Raw genomic sequence first — 14222 nt, 5'->3', positions numbered from 1 at the left:
TAAAGATTTAGAAGATTTAAACAACACAACCATTCGTATATATAGAACACTTCTTCAAAAAAAAAGTCCAGGGTACACATTATTTTCTAATGCACGTGGAACATTTAGCCAAATTGCTCATGTGTTGGATCATACAATTCTCAATAAATTTCAGAAGATTGTAATTCAGAATATGTTCTCTGGGCCAGCCCCATGGCTTAGTGGTTAAGTGAGCGTGCTCCGCTACTGGTGGCCCAGGTTCAGATCCCGGGTGCGCACCAACGCACCGCTTCTCCAGCCACACTGAGGCCGCGTGCCACATACAGCAACTAGAAGGATGTGCAACTATGACATACAACTATCTACTGGGGCTTTGGGGAAAAAAAGGAAGAGAATTGGCAATAGATGTTAGCTCAGAGCCAGTCTTCCTCAGCAAAAAGAGGAGGATTAGCATGGATGTTAGCTCAGGGTTGATCTTCTCACACACACACACACACACACAAACAATATGTTCTCTGATGACAGATTAAGCTAGAAATTAATAAAAAGATAATAAATATCCCCAAGTGATTGAAAATTAAGTAGTACACATCTAATGACCCATGGCTAAACTAGAGACCATAAGTGAAATTAGAAAATATTTTGAACTGAAAAATAATGAAAATACAGCATATTAAGACATGAGATTTAATGAAAGCTGTGCTTACGGGGAAATTTATAACCTCAAGTGCACTTAAAAATAAGATAAGCATAAAATCTGTTCTCTACATATCCCTTCTGACCAGTCAGTAAAAGAACAAGAAGTTAAGGAAGTTAGAAGGAAGGAAATAATCAAGATAAGTAAAAATTAATGAAACCAGGAAAATTTACAACAAAATCAACAAAGCCAAAAGTTGTTTCTTTGAAAGGAACCTCTCCCTTGGCAAAGAGTGTTCAGGACAAAAAGAATAGGCACTAACTCCCAATACTAGGAATTAAAAAAAAAAAAAAAAGGCTACAGATCCCACAGACGTTTAAAGAAATAAGAGGATGAGAAATTTTATGTGAATTTGAGAAACAAAACTTAAAAAACTGACACAAGAAGAAAAAGAAAATATAACAGTCATATAGCTATTAGATAAATTGAATCTGTAATGAAAAATCTTCACACAAGGCTCCAGACCCAGATGGCTTCACGTTTGAATTTTAGTAAACATTTAGAAAGAAATAATACTAATCTTACACAAACTGTTTCAGAAACCAGGAAAAGAGAACACGTCTCCCTTTTTTTTTTTTTTGTGAGGAAGACTAGCCCTGAGCTAACATCCGATGCCAATCCTCCTCTTTTTTGCTGAGGAAGATTGGCCCTGGGCTAACATCCATGCCCATCTTCCTCTACTTTGTATGGGACACCGCCACAGCATGGCTTAACAAGCGGGGCACGCACTGATGCACCCGGGATCCGAACCTGCGAACCCCGGGCCCCCGAAGCGGAGCGTGCACACTTAACCGCTGCGCCACTGGGCCGACCCCCGTCACTTTTTTTTTTAATGAGACCAGCATAACCTTAATCTTAAAATCTGACAGGACATTATAAAAACAAAGCTAATTGGCTAATCAATCTCGTGAACATAGATATAAAACTTGTAAGCATTACAATCAAGTTTATCTATTAAACAAAGGCAAAGTTGGCTATTTCCACCTTAAAAGAATAAAGGAGAAAAAAAAATCAAGTGATTATATAAAAAATGCAGGGAAAAGTCAATACTCATTCATAATAACAATTCTTAGCAAAATAAGAATGTAGGGGAAATTTTTTTTTTTTTTTTTCTTTTTTTGGTGAGGAGATCAGCCCTGAGCTAACATCCACCAATCCTCCTCTTTTTTTTTGCTGAGGAAGACGGCCCTGGGCTAACATCCGTGCCCATCTTCCTCCACTTTATATGGGACGCCGCCACAGCATGGCTTACCAAGCAGTGCGTCGGTGCGCGCCCGGGATCCGAACCAGCGAACCCCGGGCCGCCGCAGCGGAGCGCGCGCACTTAACCGCTTGCGCCACCGGGCCGGCCCCCTGTAGGGGAAATTTTTTAATCTAATCAAGGATATTTACATAAAACCTACAAAAAAATCTTCCTTAAAATAATGAAAGTTTTCCCTGAGATCAAGAATGAGAGAAAGATGCCCTCTATCACCGTTTCTTATCAACATTGTCCTAGAGGTTCTAGCCTGTGTAATAGGCCAAGAGAAAGAAAAGGTACATCAGTTGGAAAGGAAAAAATGAAACTGCCATTATCTGCAGGTGACACTGTTGTGTACTTAGAAAACCAAAAAGTCTCCACAGATGACCTGCTAGAATTAATAAGTGAGTTTAGCATGTTTGCTGGAAACAAAGTCAGTATGTAAATATCAATTTCAATTCTCTATTCTAGAGACAATAGAAAATGAAAATTTTAAAACTGCCATTTACAATAGCATTTAAAAACATCAAATACCTACGAGCACATTCAGAGAAAGATGTTAGTGTGTAGAGAATTATAAAATATTAAAATTAAAGAAAACCTAAAATTAAGGAAGACCTAAAGGGTAAACCATGTTCACTGATTGAAGAATCAATATTGTAAAGATATTGGTTTGGGCTAGACTGATCTGCAGATTCAGCGTAATCATAATCAAATCCCAGCTAGCCTTTTCTTTTTTAGCCCTAGAAATTGAGATTTATATGAAAATGGAGGAGTCAAGACTAGCTAAGAGAATTTTGAAGAACAGCCAAAGGTAGAAGACTTACACTATCAGATATCAAGAGTTAATATTACAAGAGTTACAATAATTAAGACAGTCGAGTTTAATGCAAGGATAGAGAACTAGATCAGGTTAGGGAGTCCAGAAACAAACCCATGCATATACGAGCAGAGGTGATGTATACTGCCAAGCAGTGGGGGAGAAAGGGTGTTTTCCAGTAAATGTTGCTAGGTCAATTGGAGCTCTATATGGGGAGAAAAAGAAACTTGATCTCACACCATACACAAAACCAATTGCATATGAGTTATTTATCTAAATGAGGCTTCAAGAGGGTAACATAAAAGAGTATCTTCAAGACTGAGGCAGGCAGAAATTTTCTTAAATTACACATAGCACTAGCCAAAAAGGAATAGAGACATAAATTTGGGCTATATTAAAATTAAGTCAAAAACACCATTAAAGGAGTGAAAAGGGAAGACAAAGACTAGTGGAAGATATTTGCAATTTAAATAACTGACAAAGGGCTTACCCAGTATGCATAAAGAACTACAAACATATGAATAAGGAAAGATGGATAGCCAAGTAGAGCAAAGTGCCAAATGGTTGTACAGGAACTTTACAAAAGAAGATATCCAAATGCCATTAAAAATATTAAAACATGTTTAGCTTCATTAGTCTTTGAAAAAAATGCAAAATAAAATCACACTGAGATACCACTACATAATCTATCGGAATAGTTTAAATGAAAAAAAATGTTGACAAGAATATAGAACAGTGGAATGTGCACATAGAAGTATAACTTAGTACTACTACTCTGAAAACTGTTTGACAATACTTACTAATACTGAAATTCTTACGTTTTATGACCCAGCAGTTTGAATCCAAGGAATATACCCAAGAGAAATGCATATAAATATATGTGCCAAAAGGCATGTACAATAATGTTCACATCAGCTTTATAATACGAAACTGGAAACTAACCCAGATGTTCCTCAGCAATGGAATGAACAAGTTGTAGATTCATCTTATGGAATGCTATGTAGTAACGTGCATTATCAGCTACACATAATATGAATGAATATGAAAAACAATGTTAAGTGAAAGAAGCCAGACATAAGTAATATATACTGTACAATTCCATTTATATAAAGTTTAAAGCAGTCAAAACTTATTTGTGGTGTTAGAAATTAGGGTAGGAGTTATCTTTGGGAAGGGATGAGTGGTTAGTGACTGGGAAGAAACACAGAGGGACTTCTGGGGTTCTGATAATCTGTTTCTTGATCTGGAGGTGGTTATGTGAATGGTTCACTTTGTGAAATTTTATCAAAATGTACATTTGTGATTTGGCAGTTTTCTGTTATTACTGAATAAAGGTTTCTTTTTTTTTTTTTTTGTGAGGAAGATCAGCCCTGAGCTAACATCCATGCTAATCCTCCTCTTCTTGCTGAGGAAGACCGGCTCTGAGCTAACATCTATTGCCAATCCTCCTCCTTTTTTTCCCTAAAGCCCCAGTAGATAGTTGTATGTCATAGTTGCACATCCTTCTAGTTGCTGTATGTGGGACGCGGCCCCAGCATGGCGGGAGAAGCGGTGCGTCGGTGCACGCCCGGGATCCGACCCCAGGCTGCCAATAGCGGAGCATGCGAACTTCACTGCTAAGCCACGGGGCTGGCCCCTAAAGGTTTATTTTTTAAAAAAGGAGATAGCACATATCTATTGATCTAGCGCTCCCATTTTGGGGTTCTGTCCTATAGAAAGAAAAGCACCTGTCCCTAAAGAAATATGTAAAAAGATTCGTGAGCTAGATTATAGGGTGTTTTATTGCAGCATTGTTTGTAGTACCAAAGTGTCTCTTACTGAGAGAGAGGTTGAATAAATCATGGAATATCCATTCTGTGGAATGTTACACATTTATTTTAAAGAAATTTTATATGTGCATAAATTTTTGTCTGAGCCTGGAGAAAAGAGTGGAAAGGCATATTATTCCCTGAGGTGGGAGTGGATTAGTAGCCAGTGCAGGGATAGTTACTGAAGTTTTCTTGGTACGCCTTTGTTAACCATTTCTTAGATGCTGCTCTTTCCACTGGTCCTTGTGGTGACTCATTATGTTGACAGCAGACTCTTCCCTGCCTTCAACTTCTGTTATCTTATGATATTCAGCTAACCTCAGTCACTGATTGGACCATGAATGATTATGTTTAATAGCAAGAAGAGAAGTCATGGAAAGAGTTTTTAAAGAGAACCTGGGCATTTCTGGATGATATGTGACTCATAGAATTGACAGAACATGGCTTTATTATAAATAGGATTATAATCACAAGTCGAAGTCATATGAAATATATTTATTCCTAATATTAGGGATCTGGCTTATTTCTTTCTTTCAAGCGAGAGCAAGAAAGTCAAATGGCTCGTCTTAAAAAACAGCAAGAAGAATTGGAACAGATGAGGCTACGTTACCTGGCTGCTGAGGAAAAAGATACAGTAAAAACTGAGCGACAAGAATTGTTGGATATAAGAAATGAATTGAACAGGTATAATGACTAGAAAATTACATTTTTTTTTTCATACAAAAACAAAACTTCTAATAGGACAACCTTTTAATTGGTCATTGGTCCAGGGAAAGTACAACGTCAGGTCTTTCAAGAATAGAATAGATCATGTATAAAATGTAGCTGACTTCTAGAGTAGAAAATCTATGCCAAAGACCATTACACTCAGATTTTTTGCCATGAATGTAGTTGTATCAAATCTGTTTAGCTTTTTTGTTTCCATTCATAGCATTAGTACTTGAAATTTTATTTTTGTGTGACTATTTCACGATTATTGCTAATATTTCAAGGTAATCGATTATACTGAATTTTTAATTACATAAAGTGTAAGAAATTTAAATTTTAGTTATATTTTAATTTATTGACCCCTTACTGTGTGTCAGGAGCTATTTTATTATTTATTTGTTTTTTTTGTGAGGAACATCAGCCCTGTGCTAACATCTGCCAATCCTCCTCTTTTTTTTGCTGAGGAAGACCGGCCCTGGGCTAACATCCGTGCCCATCTTCCTCCACTTTATATGGGACACTGCCACAGCATGGCTTGCCAAGCAGTGCGTGGGTGCACGCCCAGGATCCGAACCGGCGAACCCCGGGCTGCCACAGCAGATCGTGTGCACTTAACCGCTTGTGCCACTGGGCCGGCCCAGGAGATATTTTAAATTACATGCCTATCTCATTTTTTTTTAATCTTTAAAGCAACTTTTTAAGGAAGATATTATCCCCATTTTAGAGATAAAGAAACCAAGAATTAAAGAGATTTAAGTACCCTTTCCAAGGTCACACAGCTAGTAAATCGTGGAGCCAGAGTTCAAATCTGATTCCAGAGGTTGCATTTTTAACTACTGTGCTACACTGGGCATCTCTGTAGTGTCATGTTCATCTTAGTTACAGTTTCAACAGTATTTCGTGTTAGAAAATTCACCATTAGGAGGCAGCATAAGAACAAATTATAGTCTTTTTGGAGGGGAGTTTGAAGGAAGACTTTTTAACTTAGTTTAGCAAGAGATTAGTATTTTTGTTTTAGCAAAGCATACTCTCTTAGCTTGGGCTGCCATAACAAAATACCATAGATTGGGTGACTTAAGCAACATAAATTTATTTTCTCACAGCTCTGGAGGCTAGAAATTCAAGATCAGTGTGCCAGCATGGTTGGCTTCTGGTGAGGACTCTCTTCTTGCCTTGTAGACAGCTGCTTTCCCACTGTGTCTTCACATGGTGGGAAGAAAGAGAGCAAGCTCTCCAGCATCTCTTCTAATAAGGGCACTAATCTCATCATGAGGTCCCCACCCTCAGGATCTCATCTAAACCCAGTCACCTCCCAAAAGCCCTATCTCCAAATACCATCACATTGGGGGTTAGGGCTTCAACATATTAATTTTGAGTGTGACACAATTCAGTCCATAGCACATACATTTGACAAAATATCCCATGACATCTCCATGTATGAGCTGGGAAAATTCAGTCACTATATTGGGTGGGTTCATAGCTGAATCAAATAACTGCATTTACAATATTAATGTATAAATATCAGTTACAAAAGGTCAATGTCTATAGATCCATGCTGCAGAGCTCAGTTCGTGCTGTTATTTTCTTTTTATTCAGCAAATATTTATTTGGTGTCTCCTATATTGTAGACTTGGAAGATGTTACAAATTAATTAATTATAATGTGATCCTTGCCTTTCAAAATTTTGCTCTCATATATAGCACTTTTTTGGTTTCAGTATAGCAAATATATATTAAGCCTCTACTGTTTGCTAAGCACTGTTTTGGTGGCTTAAAGATAGTCAATTGCCTATCAAATTTGTGGATCATACAAAATAGAATCTTATCATTAATATCTTAATAAATTAGGATTCAGATGGAACTAAAACCAACAAGATTAAATATATTAGACAAAGCAGAGTCCTCTGTATAAATTATGAGAAAAATCTGTTAAGTGATGGGCAAGACATAATAAAAGAGTTCATGTGAAGAAGCCTAGGAAGATTTAAGTGGCCAATAATAACAGTGTGACTTCGCTGCCAAAGAGCCAGTGTGGTTAGGGATGTTCATAGAAGTAGTGTTCAGTTCTCAGCACTGGTAGAATCACCTCTGGGGTGTTCTTACCAATGTGCAACATACTTTAAGGCAAATCAGCTACCTAGAGAGTTTCCAATGGAATGTGACCAGAAGTGGTTCAGAGAATGAGGGATATTGAACCTGAAGAGAATTCTTGGGCAAAGTATTAGATAGCTGTCTTCAAATATCTGGAAGGCTACCATATTAAAAAGAAGTATGTAGGTTATCCTCTTGAGCAGAATCATATGCATTTACTGGAAAGTATAAGAATGCATACTGAGTTCAATATAAGAAGGAACTTTGTAACAGAGCAGTTCTACAAAACAGTAGGTTCCTAGTGATAGGAAGTGTGTTAGTGGAGTCCAGATATAGCGTTTGTCAGGGAAGTAAAGTTTCCTTTGATAACTTTATGGGCTTTATCAGCTACAAAATTCTAAAATCTTATTATGATCATAATTGATTTGCATTTTCGTAAAGATTTGGTAGAGATAATCTATCAGTTGTGTAAAAATTCCATTTGTCTTTCATGTATAAACAGAAGAACAAGGAAAGTTATTGAATTTTGTGGTACATAGTTTGGTGTTGTGTGTCATTAATTTGCCTAGAGGACCTCTTCCTCCAAGAGAGCTTAAGAATTAGGGTAGGGGAAACAACTGTTGAGAAATCATTCCTTACCCATCCACATGAATTGGGTACCAGTATCAAATTGGTACCAGTATCCCATTAACCGCTTGATTTCCACTCCAGTGTCAAAGCATGGTGCCCTTACTATTTAGGCTTTCTTTCTTAGAACAGATGGAGATATTTGGTGTCCTCTTTGGACTTTTTTTTTTTTTTTTTGCTAAGGAAGACTCACCCTGAGCTAACATCTGTGCCAATCTTCCTCTGTTTTGTGTGTGGGTCACTGCCACAGCGTGGCCACTGACAAGTGGTGTAGGTCCGCGCCCCGGAACTGAACCCTGGCCGCCGAAGTGGAGTGTGCTGAACTTAACCACTAGGCCACAGGACCGGCCCTCCTGGACTGTATACTTTAGTTTCCTGTTGTTTGGTGGGGAATCTTAGGAGTCAGTTCAAGTTTCAGAGGGTCGTCGGTACAAATGAAACTGTATCCTACCAACAGTCTTACACCCTTTCTGGGGTCCTCCTCCTCTTCTGTCAGAGCAGTTCTGTCTCCTCACTGGCTCTTCTCCCCTCTCCTTCACTCCATGTGTAAATTCAGAAGTGGATTTGGTTCTCACTGGCTTACTTACTCTGAAGACCATCTAGAAAGCAGAGGCTTAGACTCAACTACTTTATCTTACTTATTTTTAAAGATCAAATTTAGTAGTAGTTGCAAATTTAAACATTTTTGTAGCCAGTTACATGGAGGAGTATCAAGTTATATCTTAATTGTACATTCTAAATTAAATTACAGGCATGTGCCACATAGTGAAGGACTGCATATGTGATGGTGGTCCTATAAGATCAGTACCATAGAGCCTGGGTGTCTAGTAGGCTATATCATTTAGGTTTGTATAAGTACTGTAGGGGAGGGATAAATTTTCTGCTACCCTTCCAGATTCTTCTGGCTGGTCTAAGAATTAAATTGACATGAGACAGATTAACAGGAGAAAAACAAAAGTTTAATAACATGTATACATGAGATAAACCCAGGAAAACTGAGTAACTCACCAAAATGGCTGAAGCCTTCACCTTAAATAACATCCTCAGTTAAAGACAAAAGATGTTGGGATGGGGAGACTCAGGGACTTCAAAGGGAAGGAAGGTAATTCACAGGTAGGTGAAAAGGAGCAAATGTTTAGAAAACAAGTGTTTGGCCACATGGAAACAGAAGAACACAGAGGGCAGCCTAACCAACAGGCTTTTCTAGGTTCCTCCCTGTCTACCACCTAGTTCAAGTTATGCTAAGGTGATAGCTCACTTCCTGAGACAGGTGTTTTAATCTGAATTCTTTCAGGCAGTTAAGGGGGAGGTAACAAGAAAAACTTGCTGAATCTTTTATTTCTTAAAAATAATCAGCCTAAAAATAATCTTCATGTTAAAGAGACACATTTAGGGTGACAGATTTTGTTCCTCTTCAGTACACTCTATGATGTTCACACAACGACGAAATCACATAACGACGTATTTCTCAGAACATATCCCCGTCATTAAGTGATGCATGACTGTAAATTAAAACATACTTCTTGTGCAGTCTTAGTGTTGCTATCACTTAGTAAGTATACTCTCCATTTTCAAGGCAGTGCAATTAATGATATTCCATTGGAAATACCCAAATTCCAGGCTATCACTTGCTCTCCTTCCTCATCTCCTCGATGAGATCGTCACCAAGATTACCTGAAGATATCCATACAAAGTCTTAAAATGTATATGCCCTTTGAACCAGGCATTCACTTTTATAGAATTTCACTTTCTATGATTAATTAGTCATATAAGCTCCATTATAGTAGGGACTTTTCTTCCTGATTCACTGCGGTATCCCCACAGCCTACCACTGTTTGGTACAACTAAATATTTCTTGAATGAATTTAGAAGGAATTTTTATGTTCAAAACAGTAATAAGAAAAGTTTAATAACAACCTAAAAATCAACAATAAAGGACGATTAAATAATGATACATCCAAATGGTGGAATGTTAATGAAGCCATTTAGAACACTTAATGATGTAGGAAAATATTCATTATATTAATAAGTGAAAAAATAGTATATTTCATATATAGTATCATTAATTTTTTAGAAAAATAGGTATTTAAAATATATATGCATTTTTCCCATTGAAAACAAATACAGAAAATTATTACTCAGATTGGTTATCTCTGAATAAGACTACAATGATTTTATTTTTTTCCACACATTTCCAAAAGATCTAGTTTTCATGTATTTTATAATTAGAAAAACAAGTATTGTTTTTAAAACTGTCTTTTATAAGTGTGCTAACTCTGACTAGCCAAGTGGAACACTGGTTTTAGTTTTCTTCCTGAAAATATTGCTAAAAACGTATTTTACCATTAAATCATTTTGTTTTTAAATGGTGGTGTTAAGAAAACCAAAACAGTATTTGTTGCCTGCTAGAATGATATTTGTTCTTGACTTCTCAGGTTAAGGCAACAAGAACAAAAACAGAACCAGGATTCCAGAGAGATTGCAAGTGGAAAAATGGATGGCCCACACGGCAGTGCATTGGAAGAAGGTTTGGATGATTATTTGACTCGCCTAATAGAAGAAAGGGATACTTTGATGAGGACGGGGGTGTATAATCACGAGGATCGAATAATAAGTGAACTCGACCGACAGATCAGAGAGGTTTTGGCAAAAAACAATGCCAGTAATTAATAACATTTGGAAAATCTTTACAGAGACTCCGGGTCTAAATTTTAATTGCATTGTAAAACCGTCAAAAGAAGGGAAAATGGATGTTTTAAAATGCAATTTTCAATTTTTTATAAGCAGAATTTTGTATGTTATTGTATAGTATTTATTTGATTTTATTTACTTTATGCTACCTCTCCCACTGTGGTTTTATTTGTAATTGCATTTTATATACTCACTTTAAATGACTTTTCAGTGTTTCTCATAATTTCATGGCTACCTTTCAAAACAGCTTTTCACTAGATTTGTTCTAGGAGCAGTGACTATAGTGATTTCCAGTTCTATAACTTTTTTCATGTTGAGCCAAAAGAGTATATGTTGCACTTTAAAAATGCTGTGTCCTCTTCATTTGAATATACATATCTTAGAAGTTGAGGCCAATTGTAAATATAACCAGTTTTATTTAATTCAGTTTAAATGACCTGTCTTTTTAACTTGTAACATTTGCGAGTAACAAGTTTGAAAACAGAAAGCAGAGAAGCCATATGATACATTGAATGGCAAATTAGCCATTTATTTAAAGTTAATACAAGAGTAAACATTTTTGAAGAGCTGTTGAATTTTTGAATTTTCAGTGTACTCTTAACTTTTAAGAATATGAAGTAATAGCTTAATAAGGTTGTCTTTGTCAGTCTCTTGCTCAAAATTGCATTGTTTTCTTTTGTTGAAAATAGAGATTTCTTTTTATTTTCCAGTAATAATAATACTAGTTGTTAACTCAAACTCTGTGTAATATAACATGGAAACAGACACATAAGGGCTTTAGCTGAGAACAAAGAGTGAAAAGCTATTTTTTACTCCCCCTAATTTTAATCAGTCTTTTTCAAAAGTACATGAGATTAACTCATTGGATTTATGTAGTGCATGTCTGCATAAACTTCTAAGAATTACTTTACATCGTATTCTTCAGGGCCAATATTTGCCCTCAAAGCAATACCTTCCACCTTCTTTTACAGGGCACTGAAAAGGTTTATCAGTAAATTCACAGATTAGGTGAGTCTTAAAATATATGTAGTTTAAAACTTCTGATTTCCAAATGTAATAGATTTAAGTATATACTTTAGGAAGTGTGTACTATTTATTGATAACTTCCATAAAAGCCGAATAGACTATTTGGTAACATTAAATTAATTTTCTGTTGTTTTCTAAGGAGATATATTTCTTGGTTGGGAAATTCAAGTCCCTTCACACACTATGTGTTTTTCTTTCCTTATTAACAAAGTATTAATCTTCTAAAAACAACCAAGCAATAAACAACAGAGAAAGAAATTACTGAATGAGAGAATAATGAATACGTGAATCATAGCAGGAATTTGAAATATTAATTATGGTTATACATTTTCTCTCATTGATTTTCGTGCCACATGAATGGAACAGAAGTATTTTTGTTTCGGAAGATCTGGGGTAAAATATGGTGACTGTGCCTTCAATTGCATTGTATGCTGCGTGTGACTGTTTTTAAACACTAGAGGGGGCCTTAGATTTAAAGAAACAAAAAGGACTTTTCTAAAATGGATGTGTGGTTTATTTTGCCTTCTGTACAGCAATCTTTTGGCTATGTAATTTAACAAATAAAATCATAATTGTTTGCATCTTTGAATTCCTAAGCAGTCTATTACTTTTGTTTCTAAATCGAATGGGCAAGTGCTTGGCACTTCCCATATCAAGTCACTTTGTGTTTTTGGTTTTTAAGTGCTTACATTGCATGTACTTTTATATGTCTTAAGACTGGGAGAATCTGAAATTTTAACACCTTTTCCTAGTCCTTCAGCAACAGCTATTTCATTTGTGAGTGGCATTTAACATACTTTCACTGATTACTAAATTATTGTCAGTGCCTGGGAGTTGAGTATGACCACAGTAGATGAATGAATGAGCAAGTGAGTGGGTCAGTGAGTGAATAAGTTTCCTCATTACTACATATAATATTTTAATAGTCATGTGAAATAAAATTTACCTTTAAAATATTTGTGAGTCCTTTTCATGGAGAAAGTCTGGTCTCCACATCTAAGGCTGGCACATACTGTGTGGAAGGGTGTATCATGTCTACCAGGTATACGTGGTGGTGCCATATCTGTATAAACTTGAGGAGTTCCTTTTCAGGGGTATCCCAGTGATGTCTATCTAGACCTGGATTCCTGTTGCTTCCAGGAGATGGGAGAGTTTGAGTATGATTTAAAGACGCATTGGGGTCACTGCACAAACGACTTCAGAGTAGAACAGTAGAGTCTGACTCGATGACTCTCTCATCCACTTACTGCTCTGTCCAGATGCTGCCCCGCCTGAATCTGAGTTCTCAGATCGTACATATTGCTTGTCCTCAGCCACCTCAGAATGGACTGACCTGGTTTTTGCACTCTATAAAAGGGTCCTCTGATAGCTATGTATGGACTTTTAAAATTTGGCCTCTCATTACCGTTGTGTCCAGCTTGACTGGACACCTAAGTTGATTTTTTTAATTGATATAATTCACATACCATAAAATTCACCATTTTAAAGTATACAATTCAGTGGTCTTTAGTATATTTATATGCTTTTGCAACCATCACTATTTAATTCTGGGACATTTTCTTCATCCCCTAAAGAAACCCCATACTCATCAGCAGTCACTGCATATTCTCCCGTCCCCTCAGCTCCTGGCAACCACTAATCTACTTTCTGTCTCTGTGGATTTGCCTATTCTGGACATTTCATATAAATAGAATCCCAAATTTGATATTTAAAATTGGAAATATTAGAAAACCTAAAGTATTTTTCTATGACTAGTTTCTGTGGTAGACAACATTTTATCAGATGTTGAATTAAATGATACAGAGATTCTAAAGGTCCACATACAGGTATAACATTCATCAGTCAGTTAAGAATATATAGCTCAACTGTTCTATTGTCCATTACCTATTAAAGCAGTGACCAAAAATAATAGTGAAAGGTAGATAATGTTCTGCTGTAACATCTCTGAGAAATCCTGTGGTGCTGGAAATGGATTATTGATACAGGGCATGTGTCATGCCATTGGTGTCTTATCAAAACTGCACGCTTTTCCATGTTTTATAGAGTTTGGGGATAATGAGAAGTATAGTTAACCAGAATATAAGGTCCATGGGGACAGAAATCAGGTCTATTTTCCTTTCTGCTACATGCCAGGACTAAAATAGTGCCTGCCACATGAAGGCACTCAATATTTGCTGCGTTCATAAAGTAATACATGAAGAAAAGATCGTGTATGGTCTGCCAGTCAAAATAGATGTGAAAAATTAATGATGACTGAGGTGCTAGGGAAATAGGCTCTCCTGGCCTCACTGCCCAGGCCCTTTTGAAGTTGAGAGGTTTTGTTTGTTGGATTGTTTGGCTTTTAAAAAGTTTGCTTCAAATGCATTTAGACAGAAAGTAGAATAGAGGTTACCAGGGGCTGGGGGGAGTGGGAATGGGGAGTTACTGTTGAATGTTTGAGATGATGAAAAAGTTCTGGATTATGGATAGTGGGAAAGGTTGCACAGCATCGTGAATATATTTAATGCCACTGAATTGTACACTTAAAAATGGTCAA

General features: G+C 36.6%; 1 protein-coding gene across 6 annotated transcripts in view; it reads left to right on the top strand.

Moving 5' to 3' along the window:
• The window catches only part of CEP120 (centrosomal protein 120), a 76458-nt gene extending 64153 nt beyond the window's left edge, over positions 1–12305 (top strand). For 4 of the 6 annotated variants that reach the window (XM_058539398.1, XM_058539388.1, XM_058539378.1 and 1 more), the window contains 2 exons: positions 5083–5228; positions 10405–12304. In XM_058539398.1, coding sequence (XP_058395381.1) covers positions 5083–5228; positions 10405–10639 — 381 coding nt within the window. In that variant the 3' untranslated portion in view covers positions 10640–12304. Of the gene's footprint in view, positions 1–5082; positions 5229–10404 lie in introns of all 6 variants that reach the window. The other 2 variants (XM_058539417.1, XM_058539408.1) reach the window with 2 other exon arrangements.
• Positions 12306–14222: the final 1917 nt, after the last annotated feature.

The sequence above is a fragment of the Diceros bicornis genome, chromosome 1, assembly GCF_020826845.1.
Source record: "Diceros bicornis minor isolate mBicDic1 chromosome 1, mDicBic1.mat.cur, whole genome shotgun sequence".
Lineage (NCBI taxonomy): Eukaryota > Metazoa > Chordata > Mammalia > Perissodactyla > Rhinocerotidae > Diceros > Diceros bicornis.
The sequence above is the reverse complement of the archived record's forward strand: the minus strand, read 5'-3'. Positions and strand labels throughout refer to the sequence as shown.